This window comes from Malania oleifera, chromosome 8, assembly GCF_029873635.1.
Source record: "Malania oleifera isolate guangnan ecotype guangnan chromosome 8, ASM2987363v1, whole genome shotgun sequence".
Taxonomy (NCBI): domain Eukaryota; kingdom Viridiplantae; phylum Streptophyta; class Magnoliopsida; order Santalales; family Ximeniaceae; genus Malania; species Malania oleifera.
In genome coordinates, this window is record NC_080424.1 from 42,239,278 (window position 1) to 42,254,873 (window position 15,596).

General features: G+C 36.2%; 1 protein-coding gene across 3 annotated transcripts in view; it reads left to right on the forward strand.

The window, feature by feature from the left end:
* Positions 1-15,596, forward strand: part of LOC131162484 (phospholipase SGR2) — a 120,859-nt gene that overhangs the window by 30,116 nt on the left and 75,147 nt on the right. For all 3 annotated transcript variants that reach the window (XR_009138831.1, XM_058119019.1, XM_058119020.1), the window contains exon 7: positions 6,704-6,754. Coding sequence is in view for 2 of the 3 variants with exons in the window: in XM_058119019.1 (XP_057975002.1) it covers positions 6,704-6,754 (51 nt within the window). In the remaining variant the exon portion in view is untranslated. The remainder of the gene's footprint in view (positions 1-6,703; positions 6,755-15,596) is intronic.

Below are 15,596 nucleotides of genomic sequence, written 5' to 3' on the forward strand. Positions count from 1 at the left end.
TCCACTTATTTTTCTTTTAATGGCTTCTTTGTGATGTTTGGGCAATGGAACTTTTAAGGGGAATGTGTTTGACAGATGTTAATAGGGATTGGAAGTCACTTCTATGGGTGTGCTGATTTAAGCTTTTAGTTTTTTTGTATTTTCCTTTTTTGTTTTATTTTCTGGGGATTCTTAGATTTCATTAAGGAGATGTCTTTTCTCCTGTTTGTACATTCTTTCTTTATCTAATGAATTTCTTTTTATATCAAAAAAATTATGTAAGACGAAAATCAATTGTGATTTCAATTTTGAGGGTGATGCAAAGCGGAAATTTTGATAGAAATTTAAAAAATTTTGTGGAAATTTATGACCATGCTAGTGGCTTCTTTTGGTTGAAACAAATTTTTTCTATAAGGAAAAGTCTTTAATAAAGAAAGTCCTAGTAGGTTTGACTATTCCTTGCTTGTTCTCAAAGCTCCATCTCGCAAGCCCTAGCAAGTTCGACCGTTCAAAGCTTTATATTCGAAGCTTCAACTTCTTTAGTTCTTCTTCTTCAAATTGAAGGACATATTCTTTGATAACTTGAAAGCTGTTCTTTGAAGGTTTATTTGAAGTTCTGGCAGGGTTCAAACCATGGTTTTAAAACCCACGTGGGTGATCGACCCAGTGAAGCCACTAGCTCGGTTCAACCGATCAGACTGGCAAGTTGGATTGGTGGTCGAACTGGTATTATATATATATATTATTTATATATATGTATTACATTTGTGTATTACAAAGAGACCTTAATGATGATGTCGATATTAATAAATTATTATCATTTTGTTTGGATCTAGAACTTTATTTAGAAGAAAGAAAATAAAAGAAAATTAGGTAGAAAATTCATTTTTATTATTGTTAGATACTATTAAAAATAAATATTTATTTAAAATTAAGAAAAAATAAATGTTAATAATGTGCAAAATCAAAATTGTGTTTAATTGATATATATCACTTTTCATGACCAAATATGAAAATTTTAGATTTTTTTTTTCTATTTGGTGTTCTTAATATTTTTAAGCTTCGAAGTAAAAGATTTTAAATTTTTGCAAATTCTATATTTTTTTTTTACATATAATTTAAATGAACATGTATATGTACATATGTATGCATGAACTATAACACAAAATGAATGCGGCTCCCATGGCAAGGCCCCTGCATCACGTGTGTGAGGTCTTGGGTTCTATCCTAGGTGCCTCTGAAAACACAATTTTTCAAGTTATAATGAAATCTGGGTCAACCCAGTCAACTTGTCGGGTTTGACAGAGTCAGCCCGAGTCACTCGAGTTTGATCAGGTTGATACCTGTCCACACCAAATCCGGTTTAAGCCTTCTATCTGAACTAGTGAGTTGGCCGGTCCCGGTCCAACTAGGTTGGACTAGCTGGTCCTGTCCGGTTTTTAAAACTATGATTCAAACTCCGATGGTTCCTCTTCTTCTCTTCGACATATCTAGACTTTAGATACTGTTGAAAACCTAAGGACGGGTCTCTCTTTCTCTTGCGTAACATCTATCTCACCCTCTTACGAACACGACCATGGCTGTGTTAGCAGGAGGTAATGTTAAAGTGTTCGGTGTAGATTGAAGGGAAATCTTTCGATCTGAGATTAGATAAAGAGGGGGAGACCTCTTTATTGTGCATGCTTGAGGTTAATGTTTCTCAAAATGGGTGGGTTTAATTCATGAATGAGGCAGTTTCCTGACTTTCCGATTGTTCATCAAATTTCATTCGGTTGGAAAGAGGCTCTAGAAACGTTTGCAAGGTAAACTTCCATTGTTGGATGGCAATTAGGTGGACAAGGGTGGGGAAGTTTTTGGAATTAAGGCTGAGGGGGAAAGGTAAGAATTTTTTGATGTTCATTCCAGGAGGCATAAAAGTAATTGGGTGGTGAAGCTTTGCAAACGATTTCTGCGAATTTGCAAAGGAAATTTGTCATGATTTTGAAGGAGCTGGAATTGCAAGCACTTAAACTCCAAAATTGTGGAGTAAGGTGGTGATGGAAGGAAAGATAGGCTAAAGTTGCTCAAGTAGTCAACAATCAGAAAAATTGTGTCTTAGGAGTGGGGTTGATCTGCGATTGAAGGAATTGGGGATGCCATTACCAGATTACAGAGCTGCTCATCGGAGGCGAACATCAATATGGTGTAGGGAATTAGGGTTTTGATGGTTGCTGCTAATCTTGTAGAGGTGGTTAGGGTTGCGATAGGGGAGTATGAGGTTACGATGTCTGCCTGGTCATCTGGTAATCATCTTGGATTTGGGCCAGATTTGTGAGAAAGGTAATGCTTCTTTTTTAAAAAAGTTAGGTCGTTTAAAAGAAGAGGCCCAATGTTTTGACAAGAATGCGATGGGCCTTTCTCTGGATTCAAAAGATGGTTCTTATAAACAGGGGCTTTCACAAATGGGCCTCGTTTCTAAGAGGTCCAGTGCAAGGATATGGGTGATCAGGCTCTTCCCTCGCACGACCCTATTATTGAACAAGCCCGCTATCCTAGCCAAAATTTACATGTAGGAGAGGTGGGTATTTTGCAAGATTTTAGCGAAATACAAATTCTCTCTCCAGCTCTCCAAAATAAGCATAGAATGGATCAATATTTCAGAGGTTCAGGATGATTTTAATTTGGTTTAAAAACAGTTGGTGACAAAATGATGATACTAATCAAGGTCTTAGATTTCAATTTCAACTCAAATTTCGAAGCTCCAAAAGTACGGAAATTTTGATGGAAATTTCGATTTCCATGTCAATTTCAATTTCGATTTGAAAAAATAACGGAAATTAGTAGTTAAGCATGGAATTCTTTGTGAAACTTTAGAAATGGTTAACAAACATAATAATGTAAGTTTTAGGACTAATATATTACAAGTTAAATACATCTATGTTGTGTATGAGGTGGAAAAGTTTGTAAAATAGTATGTGTGTCAAACATATTTGTAAGATAATGCAGAGTAAACATATTGAGGTAATACAAATGAAATTCATAAATCATTTAAATATTATTTATTACACAAATAATGATAATTTAGACATAAATGGTTCTGTAACTTTATTTTTTCATATAATTTCAAAAGCATTTGTAATAATATTTTGTTTCAATAAAAATAAATAAAATAAATTAAGAGAGAACTTTCACTTCACTCCTAAATCTCTTATTTGAATTCCTAGGAAATTTCATTGTATAGTTAAAATTTTGACAAATTTAGCTGAAATTTTGAGATTCCAATTGCTATTTTTGTTCTTGTTTAATGTGGGAACATCCTATATTTTGTATTTTTTTATATTTATGACTTCTTAGTTTAACATTCACTTTATAATCAATAGAGTAGTCAAAAGTAGCAAATGCATGCTTCTTCTTGCCAATGGCAACTAAAGCAACCAAGATGACATCCAACCTGTGTAGTATATGTTATATTTAAAGTGATAAAATTTACTGCAGATCATTTTAGAATGTAGGATTTTGGGATCAAAACATTAGAATCTATTTGTTTTTAACAAGTTTGTTAATGCAACAAATGAATTCTTGGACGGGGTGTCTGTTATCTGCTATATAACGTCTGTGATAACAGCAGCCTGTCACTCTGCGATCGTTACTATTATGTGGAAAGATAGTAATGGCCACGATATCCTTACTAGCTTACACTCACTTTGGTAACAATCCCCTCCATGATTGAGCATAGATATCATATGCTCTCCTGTCTTGGTACAAATGGATTTAACTTGCGCATTCCCCAAGGTTTAGTTAAAAAATGAACTAGTTGGTATTCTGACTTCACCTCAGCAGTTGCAACAAGCTTTTGCACAAGTTTCTCTCGAACAAAATGACAATAAACCTCAATTTCTTTTGTCCTTTCATGGAAAACTAAATTGGAGGTGATATGAATAGCAACTTGATTATAAGTTTATCACACATCAACTCCAAAGGTTGTGAATGAAAACTAAGTTTTCAAACATGTTCTTCTACCAAATGAGTTCACATGTAGTATGGGCCATAGCTTTATGCTAGTACTTTGTTTTGTATCTTCTATGTAACCAAGCCAAATATACGTCTATGTATCCCTGAGCACGACCATGACCTTGATCGTAATACTGGAGACTTATCCCACTTGCATGTTGTACCTTTCTTACGGCTGCTGCCTTGAGGTTTTTTATTGTCGATTCTTCCTTCCTCTCCTCTTCTTTTTAATTTCCTCAAATGAAAAATCGATCTTTCCTTGAAGACTTCGAATCAAACTGGAATACTCTTACTAAGCAGGTTCATTTTGCAAAGAACCCAATTCGGTGCCTGCATTTTGAAGCTGGTACTGTCAAAATCCAGCCCATTGAGATCCTTCAAAGATGGAGAGAGGGAGAACTCCTGTACACTCAGGATGTCTGGAACTGCTTCTGGAATAATTGCCAAGTTCTCCACATTCAAGGGCTTCAAAGACTCCCCATTTGGTTGCTAATCAGCCCTAGCAATCTCAGCCTGCTCAAGCTGGGTGTGCTGTGTTACAGGAGCTCCAAAGCGGATCTGAAAGTCCAAGAAAGAAGAAAGGCATGATCTAGAAGAGAAAGGGGTGAAAGTGGCTGGCTTATTAGGTAGTGGAAAAGAGGAGGCCCAAGTTTGTGAGAATCCAGAAGTGAAAGAATATGGGATGAAATTTGAGGAGCCCAAAAAGAGCGCAGTGCCCAAGTCTTTATAGCTGGAAAATTAGGTGTGTCAAAGAGAGCTAGGCCCAGGAGATTAAAAATAACGATTGTTTGGAGCCTTGATGATCCTGCCTTCTTCCTGGATGACATGCACGAAGTATTGCAAGTCTTCACTCGCCTTCTCTGATTCCTTTTTCTGCAATTTCTTGATGGAGAGATTGATACAGCCACTGCAGTGAGGGCAACTGCAGTCCACTTCTGAAAGAACCATTGGCACTGTTATGGCTCGATTGAGGGTGTCGTCATCCTTGGCCAAGTCTTAGAGCAAGGTTGTTGTTAGGGATCACTCTTCTTCCTGGCTCAGACGTGGCATCAATGATTTTGGCGATCCCTTCAACAATTTTGTGGAAATTTAAGACCATGATCCGCGCATCTGATACTGTTAACATATGCTGTCCAATTAAGCATAGGCAATTATCAAACGCATTGCATTGCCTTTGGCTTGTGTTTTCATTTAGCTAACCTTCATGATACTTCGATTTCTGATTTCCTTTTTTTGCTGGAGGATAGGCAGTCTTGGTATTTTTAATTTATCAGAAACCTTAGAGACAAGTGAGCTTTTCCTTTGGTTGAATGTTCTTGATTCTTTTCATATTCATTTGGAGGCCTCTTAAAGATTTTTTTTTGCCAGTATTTCCTTTATTCCTACATTCTTTAATTTTGAAAGTCAAAGCCCTCAAAGGTAAGGCTTTTACTTGGACTGTGATACTCAATAAAAACAATACTAATGTTTTGCTTCAGAAGCAAATACCAAATAAAGCCTGTAGCCGATGTTGGTGTACTTTGCTTTAGGAGTGGACAGACTTGCTCACATCTGTTCTTACATTGTCCTTTTTCGAAATTGTTTGCTTGAATTTGGGTTTTCCCTCGTCTGCTGATGCTTTTTGTGTTGTTAGTTTTTGAAGTTTTAAGAGAGGAATGCGGTGGAGATCTTTGTGATGATGCAGGGTTCTTGCTATTTTTTGGTGTATTTGGTGGAGAGGAACACAAGAATTTTTAAGGGTGTTTTTGCTTATAATCATTTGGTCTTGAGTAGAGTGGTTTTATTGCATCTTTTTGGTACTCTTTAAATGGCCCTTTCAGAAATGTTTCTCTGGAAGATTTGCAGATGGATTGGACTGCTTTACTTTACTAGAGTTGTATTCTAGTTTGTTTTCTTTTCATTCCACTTGCTTTCATTTCATGGAGGTTACCTTCTCTTTGGATTTTTGATTTTTTTTTTTATTATTTCCTCTCTCTTTGACAAAATTAAAAGCACACCCCTGTGCCACAAGGCTCCCTGCTGTGCGAGGGTAGGGGGAGGGACATACAATGTACACAAGCCATACCCCTGCTTTTATGTTGAGAGGCTGTATAAAATTTTATGTTAAAAGAAAAATCATATGGATTGACCTTAACATTCTTGTAGTGCAAAAGATTATTGTGCCATTACTTGATCTAGTTTTAATCATTTCTGACTCTTGATTCCTCCAAGTAACTAGAATAAAAAACAAACAAATAGTGACTATCTTTCATAAATAATGAATAAATAATTTTTTGTGTGTGTGTGTACGTTAAATTTTTCTTTATATCATTGTCAAGATTTCTGTTCTTCTTTCTTAACACATTTCTTTGGTTATAAAAAAATTGTTGCCTAGATTAATTGCACTCAGTCACAAAAAGATGTTTTTTTCCAAGTAAATATTTACTCTGCATTCTATTGAAGTTCTGCTTTTTATTTTTTATTTTTCATTTCACCCATTTTTTCTGTACAAGTTCACATGCACACGTGCACACTTTTGGTGGCGTATTTTTTTTTTATTTTTTATTTTTTCATTTCCTACTCTCTTGCATATAGAAGGATTTGCTTTAGTCTCGAAATTATTTCGTTATTATTACAACTTTTTATACTAGAATCTTTATTATTGATGCTGGCCTAGGGGGCTTCTTGGTTTGTATTGAGTAGGAGATTTTCAAATGCTCATCCTCTTGAAAACCCTTTCTCATTTTTTTTTCAGGATGAATTACGTCAACAGATGGAGGAAGAAATGGATGACTACTGTTCACAGGTATGTGCATTAGTGCTCTTCCCCCTGGCTTATTTTTAGTAAAAAGTGTCTTTAGCCGGTTCATCTGTTTGTTCATAGTTCATACCAGATCATTGTGTTTTTTGACTCTATGAGGCAGGTTGCCTAGTATAGGTGCAATATTTATCAATGAGCTGTTGTAAACATGCAATATCCAACTTGATTATCTAGATAGTGTGTGAGTATGTTAGGGCACAAAAAGAGAAGAAAGGAAATAGAATATATTAAGAGAGAAATTTTGCTTTGGAGAGAGCAACTCTCACTGACCAGCTGACTTATATGAAATGCTCTTGACAAAGATCTCCGTAAAACCATAAGCTAATAATACCCTACATGATTTGCTGGGCAGCTCCACCACTCTCCCACAAGCTCGGATGTATAAGTATCTTCAAACCCTATCTCAGTACAATAATTAAAGAAAACATGTCTAAATTAGGCTTTTGCTAATGAATCTCTTGGTTGGTATACTGACTTCATAAATGGGGTAGTCAAACCTTTCTCCATACAGTGTTTCTTATGAAATAGCTTGTCAAATTTGACATGTTCATCCACTCAAAGAATATAGGATCCCTTGCAATATATATATCAATCTGATTGCCGCAATACATATCGGGTTTTATTATGGGAAAACCCATATTTGACACAAGAGACTTCAATCACAGTCACTCATTGTCTGTAATCCTGTAATTTGGTAGTTTGCTTAAGCATTGGTATTACCATGGTAGTTTGTTTCTTCGTTCTCCAAGCAACAAGATCACCACCCACAACAGTATGACACCTGGCAGTCAACCTTCAATTAAACCCGCTGGAGTTTGCATTAGAGTATACCACAATATCAAAGCTCCTATGGTACTTAGTGTTAGAAGAGAATATGTTATTTAGTACTAAGGTTGTGTAAGTGAGGGTATTTTTGTCCTTAAGTCTTTATTATCAATATATAAACAGGCAGACCTGGACCTGTACGTATGCTCCTGGAAACTGCACCTAATATGTCCTCTTCTTCTCTCCATCTCTAACTTTACAAATTGTATCAGAGTGTTGATCTCCTCTATTTCTGATTTATCTGAATTGATTTTTTTTAATAGCAAAAGAAAATTTCATTGATAGGAAAAGAATTTAAAAGAGGGAGAATGAGAATCTTCCAATAAAAATCTGGGACAAAGCAGAGAAAAAAGGCCTAAAAACAAGAAGGAGAGAAAATCATCGAGCCAGCAAGTTCCTCAAATCTCTTTGTAAATCAGGAAAACTAGCACCCCTAAAAATTCCAAAACCCTCACACCACAAAGAAGCCATGTACTGAATCTTTTCCCACACTGCTAACCACTTTAACTTCTTTCCAGAAAAATCTACGCATTATGCTCCAACCATAATCCCCCATAAAACTGCAAAATATGCCACGCTTCCAGAAAGCTGCCTTATCTTTCCTTCTACCAAAACCTGCAAAGAAGGTGGCTAACAAATCTTCCACCGAAGAAGCACAAACCCAACTCTCATCCATGATACTGAACAGTTTGTTCCAAATCCTCCAAACAAATTCGCACCCAAAGCAGATGATATACCGTCTTGGAATTTCTATAACAGAGCATGCAAACATCTGGAGAGAGAGCCTTCAAAGGTCTCTTGATTTGTGGCAAGTTATTGTCTTGGCCCTAGAGTCGAGTCTAGAGAGGGGGGGGTGGGGTGAATAGGTTCTTTTGTGTATTTTCTCTTTTCTCTATAAAATATAAAACTTGGCAAGATACAAGCAATTATATCACAATATGTAAAATGTAAATCATGCACAAGACATAAAATAAAAGAGTAGGGAAGAAAAGCTCGACAAACAATTTTAACATGGTTCAGCCTTTTGCTTACGTCCACGTCTTGAGACACACTCAAGGATTCCACAATCCACTATAAACCTCCTTCACTAGCGGAGAAGCCTTTACAAATGGGAACAAATCCCTATCGCTCACCAAGAGCCGCAAGGTTCACCAAGGACCTTCACACGGGAGCCAATTCATTTCGCTCACCAAGAGCCTCAATGTTCACCAAGAATCCTTGCAATTCGGTTCACCGAGAACCCTTTGCAACTCAGTTCACCAAGAACCCTTTGCAACAAGAAGATGAATTACAAACAAAGCTCCTTGAATGAGCGGGTATGTAATTCAATTAAATCCTCACAAAAATCTCTCAAGTAATGAATCAACACAAGATTAGAGAGTAAGAGAGAGATTGAGCACAAAAATGATGAACTAAAATGTGGTGTGCTTGGGAATGATAATCACTAAGAATCAATCCTTAAATAAGTCTTTGGACTTGTATTTAAAGGCAAATGGACGAAATAGCCATTATATGGCCGTTGGGCATTTAAAACAATAAAAAACTTTGAGAAGTGAGAACTAGCCGTTTGCTGCCCATTGTGGTTCAAACCCCAACGCAAACCGTTGAATGTTTACCCCAAATAGTCGACTGTTTCATCTGGGCAGAATCCATATTTAGTTACTACCTGAAACCGTCGATGCACCTAGCCAAACCGTCGACGGTTTGCCCTGTTTTTTAATATCTTGTTTTTTAGGTGCATGAATGATGTTTTAACCCATTCGGGACCAAGTATATGAAGATATATAATATTTAGATTGTTTAACACTCATCCCATTTAAAACAAAATTGAGTATACGATATTTTCATGTAAATCATGGTTTTGTCTTTGAAAAACTCTTAGTATGAAACTTATGACCTAGTGATATCCTATATACTGTATGTACTAATATGCATATGCAATTGCTCAACTCCTGCTCAATAAACATGCATGAAACAAAACTACAAGAGTTACGACAAATACTACCTCAAACACTGCCCATTACATATATTTCTACATACCTTCCATTGGTATGTGCTTGAGTTCTTCCGATTGAGTGTCCTCTTGATCTTTGCCTATTTGATCGTCCACTCGATTTTTGCCTATGAGAATGTTCGCTTGATCTTTGCACAAAACCTGTATCTGTGTGATTTCACCACTTATACTTGCCACAACTTAGTATATGCAAAGATTAGTTTAACTAAGAACCACTAATGGGTTGTTATCATCAAAATACGACAATTAGGATCATGTAGCCACTTAGGCTAACAATCTCTCTCTTTTTGATGATGGCAAACCAATGATGTTCTCATAGGATATAATTGTAAGCTCCCCCTTAATTTATGCATATTGTTAAATAAGTTGAAATTTTTCTCCCCCTTACTATATGCATATAAGTCATAATTAAAACATTTAACTAGAAGCTTTATATCCATTGGAGCTATAGCATACATTTATACAAACTAGAAAGTTCATTTTATATTAAGACAAATTAACAAATAAACTGAATTTTCATTAAGTAACAAATAAGAACTTTCATTAAAAACATTTAAAGCATTACTACAGATTTGTACTTAATACACCCTCCTATAGTACCCAACCTATTAACACCAACCTACAGACCTACTTCTCCCCCTTTCATCATCATCAAAAAGAGAGGACCTATTCTTTTAGCTTAAAGAGCTATTGGTGATTGGAGACATGTTCTCCCAATTAACCACTAATGGGAAGATACCATAAGGTAAGATTAATTTCCCTAGGACTCAATTTTATGCAAGAAATATGCTGACTATGCATTTCAAGAGTTTTACCACCATTATGACTAGGGAAGACATCTCTTATCTATAAGAGGTGGGTTTCTTGGGCATGCTTATGAGATTTTAATCAAAATTGGATGACCTAGGCTGTTCATCTCAGAAATACAAGGTTTTTCTATTGTCACCCATAAATTTATTCCTAAAGAACAAGCTTGAGTAAAGTGCTTGTGAGGGAGGGTGTGCATGCTACTTCATCTCATAAACTAAAACCAATACTTTTAAAATAAATCAACCAATTATTATGCATAAACTGGGATTTTATACCTTGAGTGCTATCCACAAAAATTTTGGTAAGTGTCTCTAATTTTGCACTATATAAACTCATTTAGTCCACACTTATCCCTTTTTGCCTAGGTATGATTAAATCTACCTTATTTCTATCAAATCCTAGGTTCTAAGGAGGCAATAGTCTAAGATTTAGGTAGTTCGTTTTCGTACCCATTCTTCTTTGGGTCCCAAGGGGTTGGTCTTTTTAACTACCCATTCTAGCTTTCGTTCTTTGCCTCTTGCAACTCTAAAAGGACAATAATAACGAATAAGACCTTTCCTTTCACAATACAAGCGAGTTTTGTTTGCATGTGAAGGTTTTGTCTGATTAACCCTATTTTTACTTGATGAAGCATTATTATGGGATTTAAAGGAGGGACCATAAAGTAAATTCTTTTTTTAAAATCTATTTCTTTGGGTTCCTAAGAGTTTATTAAAGTTTTCTTTCCCATTTGTGATTTTAGAAATCATTTTCCCATAATCTTCATTTTTCTTTTTCAAGAGGATATTTTCTTTTAAGGTATTTTCAATTTGAATTTTTAAATCTTCGGTATTTGCAATACACTCCTCATTTTGTGTCTTCAAGGAACTATTTTCTTCTTTCAAGATGGAACAAAGACAAGGTTCCTTTTGTTTACATTTTGACAATTTATCTTCCAAATTTTTGTTCCTTCTTTTGATCACAACTAATTTTTCGTACAATTTAGTGCATGTGATCTCTAATTCATCATAGGTAAGTTCTTCATCATTGGAACTTACCTCCTCTTGTTTGTTAGTTATGAAGTGCAAGTGTGCTTCTTCCTCCACTTCATCATTGGTGGAAGGTCTATCGATTTCATCCCAAATAGTAACATTCATGGCATTATAATCTACTTTTCGAAATTTCCCTTTGTGTTTGATAAAGGGACAATTCGTTATTATATGCCCAGCCTTTTTGCAATTGTAGCACCTAATGCTATCATTTTTTCTTGTCTCCTCTCTTTTAGTTTACTAGGAATTTCCTACATTTTCTTGTGACTGATTCTATATCATCCTCACTATCTTCATCTTCTTCTAGAATTTCTTTTTATTTTGAACTAGATGATTTTAATGCAATACCTATATCCTTCCTAGGCTTTTCAGGATCCAAAGTCGTGTTTTTCTTAATTTCATAGGTCATAAGTGACCCAATGAACTCATCAAGTGTGACTTTGGTTAGATCCTTTGCTTTGTCAATGGCGGTTGATTTAGCATGCCATGACTCGGGTAAAGATCGGAGATCTTTTTTTACATTAGCCTCCATAGAATAAGTTCTACTGAGTGCTTTTAATCCATTTGATATGTGTGTGAACTGAGTGAACATGGATGTTTCTCATCCATTTTAAACATTTCATACTCATTAACTAGCATGTATATTTTGGACTTCTTAACTTGGGATGTACCTTCATAAGTGACTTCAAGCTTATCCCATATTTCTTTTGCGGTTTCACATTGACAAATACGATTATATTCATCATTACTCAAAGCACAATAAAGGAAATTTTTGGTTTTAAAATTAAGTTGTACTAACCTCTTTTCTGTGGTTGACATCTCTTCTATTGATTTCGGTTCCTTTTTATCATTGTTGAAGATGAAGTCTCCCTTTATGATGACTTGCCACATCTCCAGATCATGTTACTGAATGAAGATGGCCATTCGATTCTTCCATGCTGGATAGTTGTTGCCATTGAACCTTGGTTGTTTGTCTACGGATTGTCCTTGGGAAAAAGTATTCACCCTGAACTCCATTGATCCTTTCACTTTGGAAATCACTCCAAAAAATTAAGCGCCTTGCTCTGATACCACTTGTTGGCCCTAGAGTCAAGTCTAGAGGGGGGTTGAGTAGGCTCTTTTGCGTATTTTCGCTTCTCTACAAAATATAAATCTTGGCAAGATACAAGCAATTATATCACAATATGTAAAATGTAAATCATGCACAAGACATAAAATAAAAGAGTAGGGAAGAAATGCTCGACACACAATTTTAACGTGGTTTTGCCTCTTGCCTACGTCCACGCCTTGAGACACACTCAAGGATTCCACAATCCACCAAGAACCTTCAGTCACAGTTCACCAAGAACCTTAAGTCACAGCTCACCAAGAACCCTTCACAACAAGAAGATGAATTACAAACAAAGCTCCTTGAATGAGTGGATATGTAATACAATAAAATCCTCACACAAATCTCTTAAGTAATGAATCAACACAAGATTAGAGAGCATGAGAGAGATTGAGTACAAAAATGATGAACTAAAATGTGGTGTGCTTGGGAATGATAATCACTAAATGTTAATCACTAAGAATCAATCCTTAAACAAGTTTTTGGACTTGTATTTAAAGGAAAATGGACGAACTAGCCGTTACATGGCCATTGGGCATTTAAAACAATAAAAAACTTTGAGAACTAGCCGTTTTCTGCCCATTGGGGTTCAGACCGTGACGCAAACCGTTGACTATTTGCCCCAAATAGTGGACTGTTTATCCCACATAGTCGACTGTTTCATCTGGGCAAAATCCATATTTAGCTACTGCCTGAAACCGTCGATGCACTTGGCCTAACCTTCGACGGTTTGCCCTGTTTTTTCAATATCTTCATTTTTAGGTGCATTAATGATGTTTTAACCCATTCGGGACCAAGTATATGAAGATATATAATATTTAGATTGATTAACACTTGTCCCATTTAAAACAAAATTGAGTATAAGATATTTTCATGTAAATCATGGTTTTGTCTTTGAAATCTCTTAAGTATGAAACTTATGATCTAGAGATATCCTATATACTGTATGTACTAGTATGCATATGCAATTATTCAACTCTTGCTCAATAAATACTACCTCAAACGCTGCCTATTACATATGTTTCTACATTAGCTTCCATTGATATGTGCTTGAGCTCTTCCGATTGAGTGTCCTCTTGATCTTTGCCTATTTGATTGTCCACTTGATCTTTGGCTATGAGAATGTTCGCTTCATCTTTGCACAAAACTTGTATCTGTGTGATTTCACCACTTATACATGCCACAACTTAGTATGCAAAAATTAGTTTAACTAAGAACCACTAATGGGTTGTTATCATCAAAATACGACAATTAGGATCATGTAGCCACTTAGGCTAACATATTGGTTTTAATTTTTTTAAGCACAACCAGCCATGAAAAAGCCTTAATTTTTGGGGGAATTTTGACCTTCTAGATAATAGGATTGAGAGGAAAAGAAGAGTTGGAATAGGTCAAGAATTCAAAGAAAGATTTGCAAGAAAACACCCTCAACTGATCTAAAGACTATGAACGAACATCCCTACCGGTGGAAAGTTTACTATTGTTCAATAAGGATAACAACAATGAGAGCTCCACCATCTCCCTGTCATTCAGAGTCTCCTGAAATGCAGATTCCAAGAAACCAAAGAACTACTCAAGTTACTAACAAAGAAAGAAATAACTCTATTTGGTTCAGATCTCAGTCCATAAAGACGAGGGAAAGATGTGGAAAAAGAAGCATTCCCAAGCCAAGGGTCTTTCCAGAAACAAATCCAGGAACCCCTCTTGAGTGAGAGGAGAGTAAATATGAGAAATAGGCCTCCACGGACTCCCCAAGGAACATCTCAAACTAGCATTGGTATCCCAACCATTCTCATCCAACCCAAACTTATTTCTTATAACTCTGTGCCAAAGGGATGTATCTTCTAGGGGGGAATGCCATAACCATTTAGCAAATATCTGGATTTTTTCCTTATCTTCCCCTAACTAGTTCTCAAATCTGATTTTTTGGACGAAGATTCATTTAGGGACACCCTTCCTCTTGGTTAGGCCGTGCATCATCCTTTGTTTTTATGGTGGTTTGGTGATGTAAAGTCAGTAGTACTCTGTTTCCAGTATACTGCTGTGCTGTTCCGCTGTACCACAGGCTGTTATCAGTTGTACTCTGTTTTTTGTTTGCTAATAATGCTGTTTGATTCTGCTTGTGTTCATGATTGATTGCTTGCAATCTTGTAGCAATTTATGGTTAGTTTCGATTTGTGTTCTAGAACTCTTCTTGGTTATACTCGCTTTCAGTTGCTGCGAGCCATATTGCCCGTAGCTGTTGCTGCGAGCCATATTGCCAACAATGCAGTGCTTTGTTGTGCTCTTCCATGTTCTTAATGGTTAAGTAATTTCTCCTCGGATATTGTAACCTCAATTCTGTTGTCATAGCTGCCTCATGAAGTTCTGAACCTTTGAAGTTCTGAAGTGCTTTTTTGTGCTAGTTTTTGTTGACTGACTTCATCTCAAGCTTCTTCCTGTGATAATTCAGTCATGGTAGGGGAAGTTTTGGAGGATGAAGAGGCCTGGATTGCTTATTCCATCTATTCCTCTTGTTATGTGTGCCTAAATTTTTGTTGAACATATATTAGTTAGCACTCTTTTCCGTCGCAATTCTCGCATTTGCACACATTGTGGCTAGGATCATACTGTTGATTGCTGTTGGGATCTCCTTGGGCCTATAAATATCTTACCGAGGTTGATTTTACTGATGACACTTCAAACGCACCTAGCCACTCCATTGGAGAGTTTAGTACATCATCTACCATATCCTAGGAGGAGTATACCGATCATGTTTGCATGGTTCAACAACTCCAAACTCAATATTCTACATCTAGTGCTAATGTGGTCCATTTAGGTACCAACTAGGCTTGTGGTCTCTTCATCCTCCTTACCTTGGGTTATTGATTTTGGTGTGTCCTCCCATATGACAGGTAGTCCTATTTTTTTTCTGTCCTTGAACCTCACTACTTGACACAAGTTACACTTGCTGAGTGGCCATATTCTTTTGATTCCTTATTCCATCTATTCCTCTTGTTATGTGTGCCTAAATTTTTGTTGAACCTATATTAGTTAGCACTC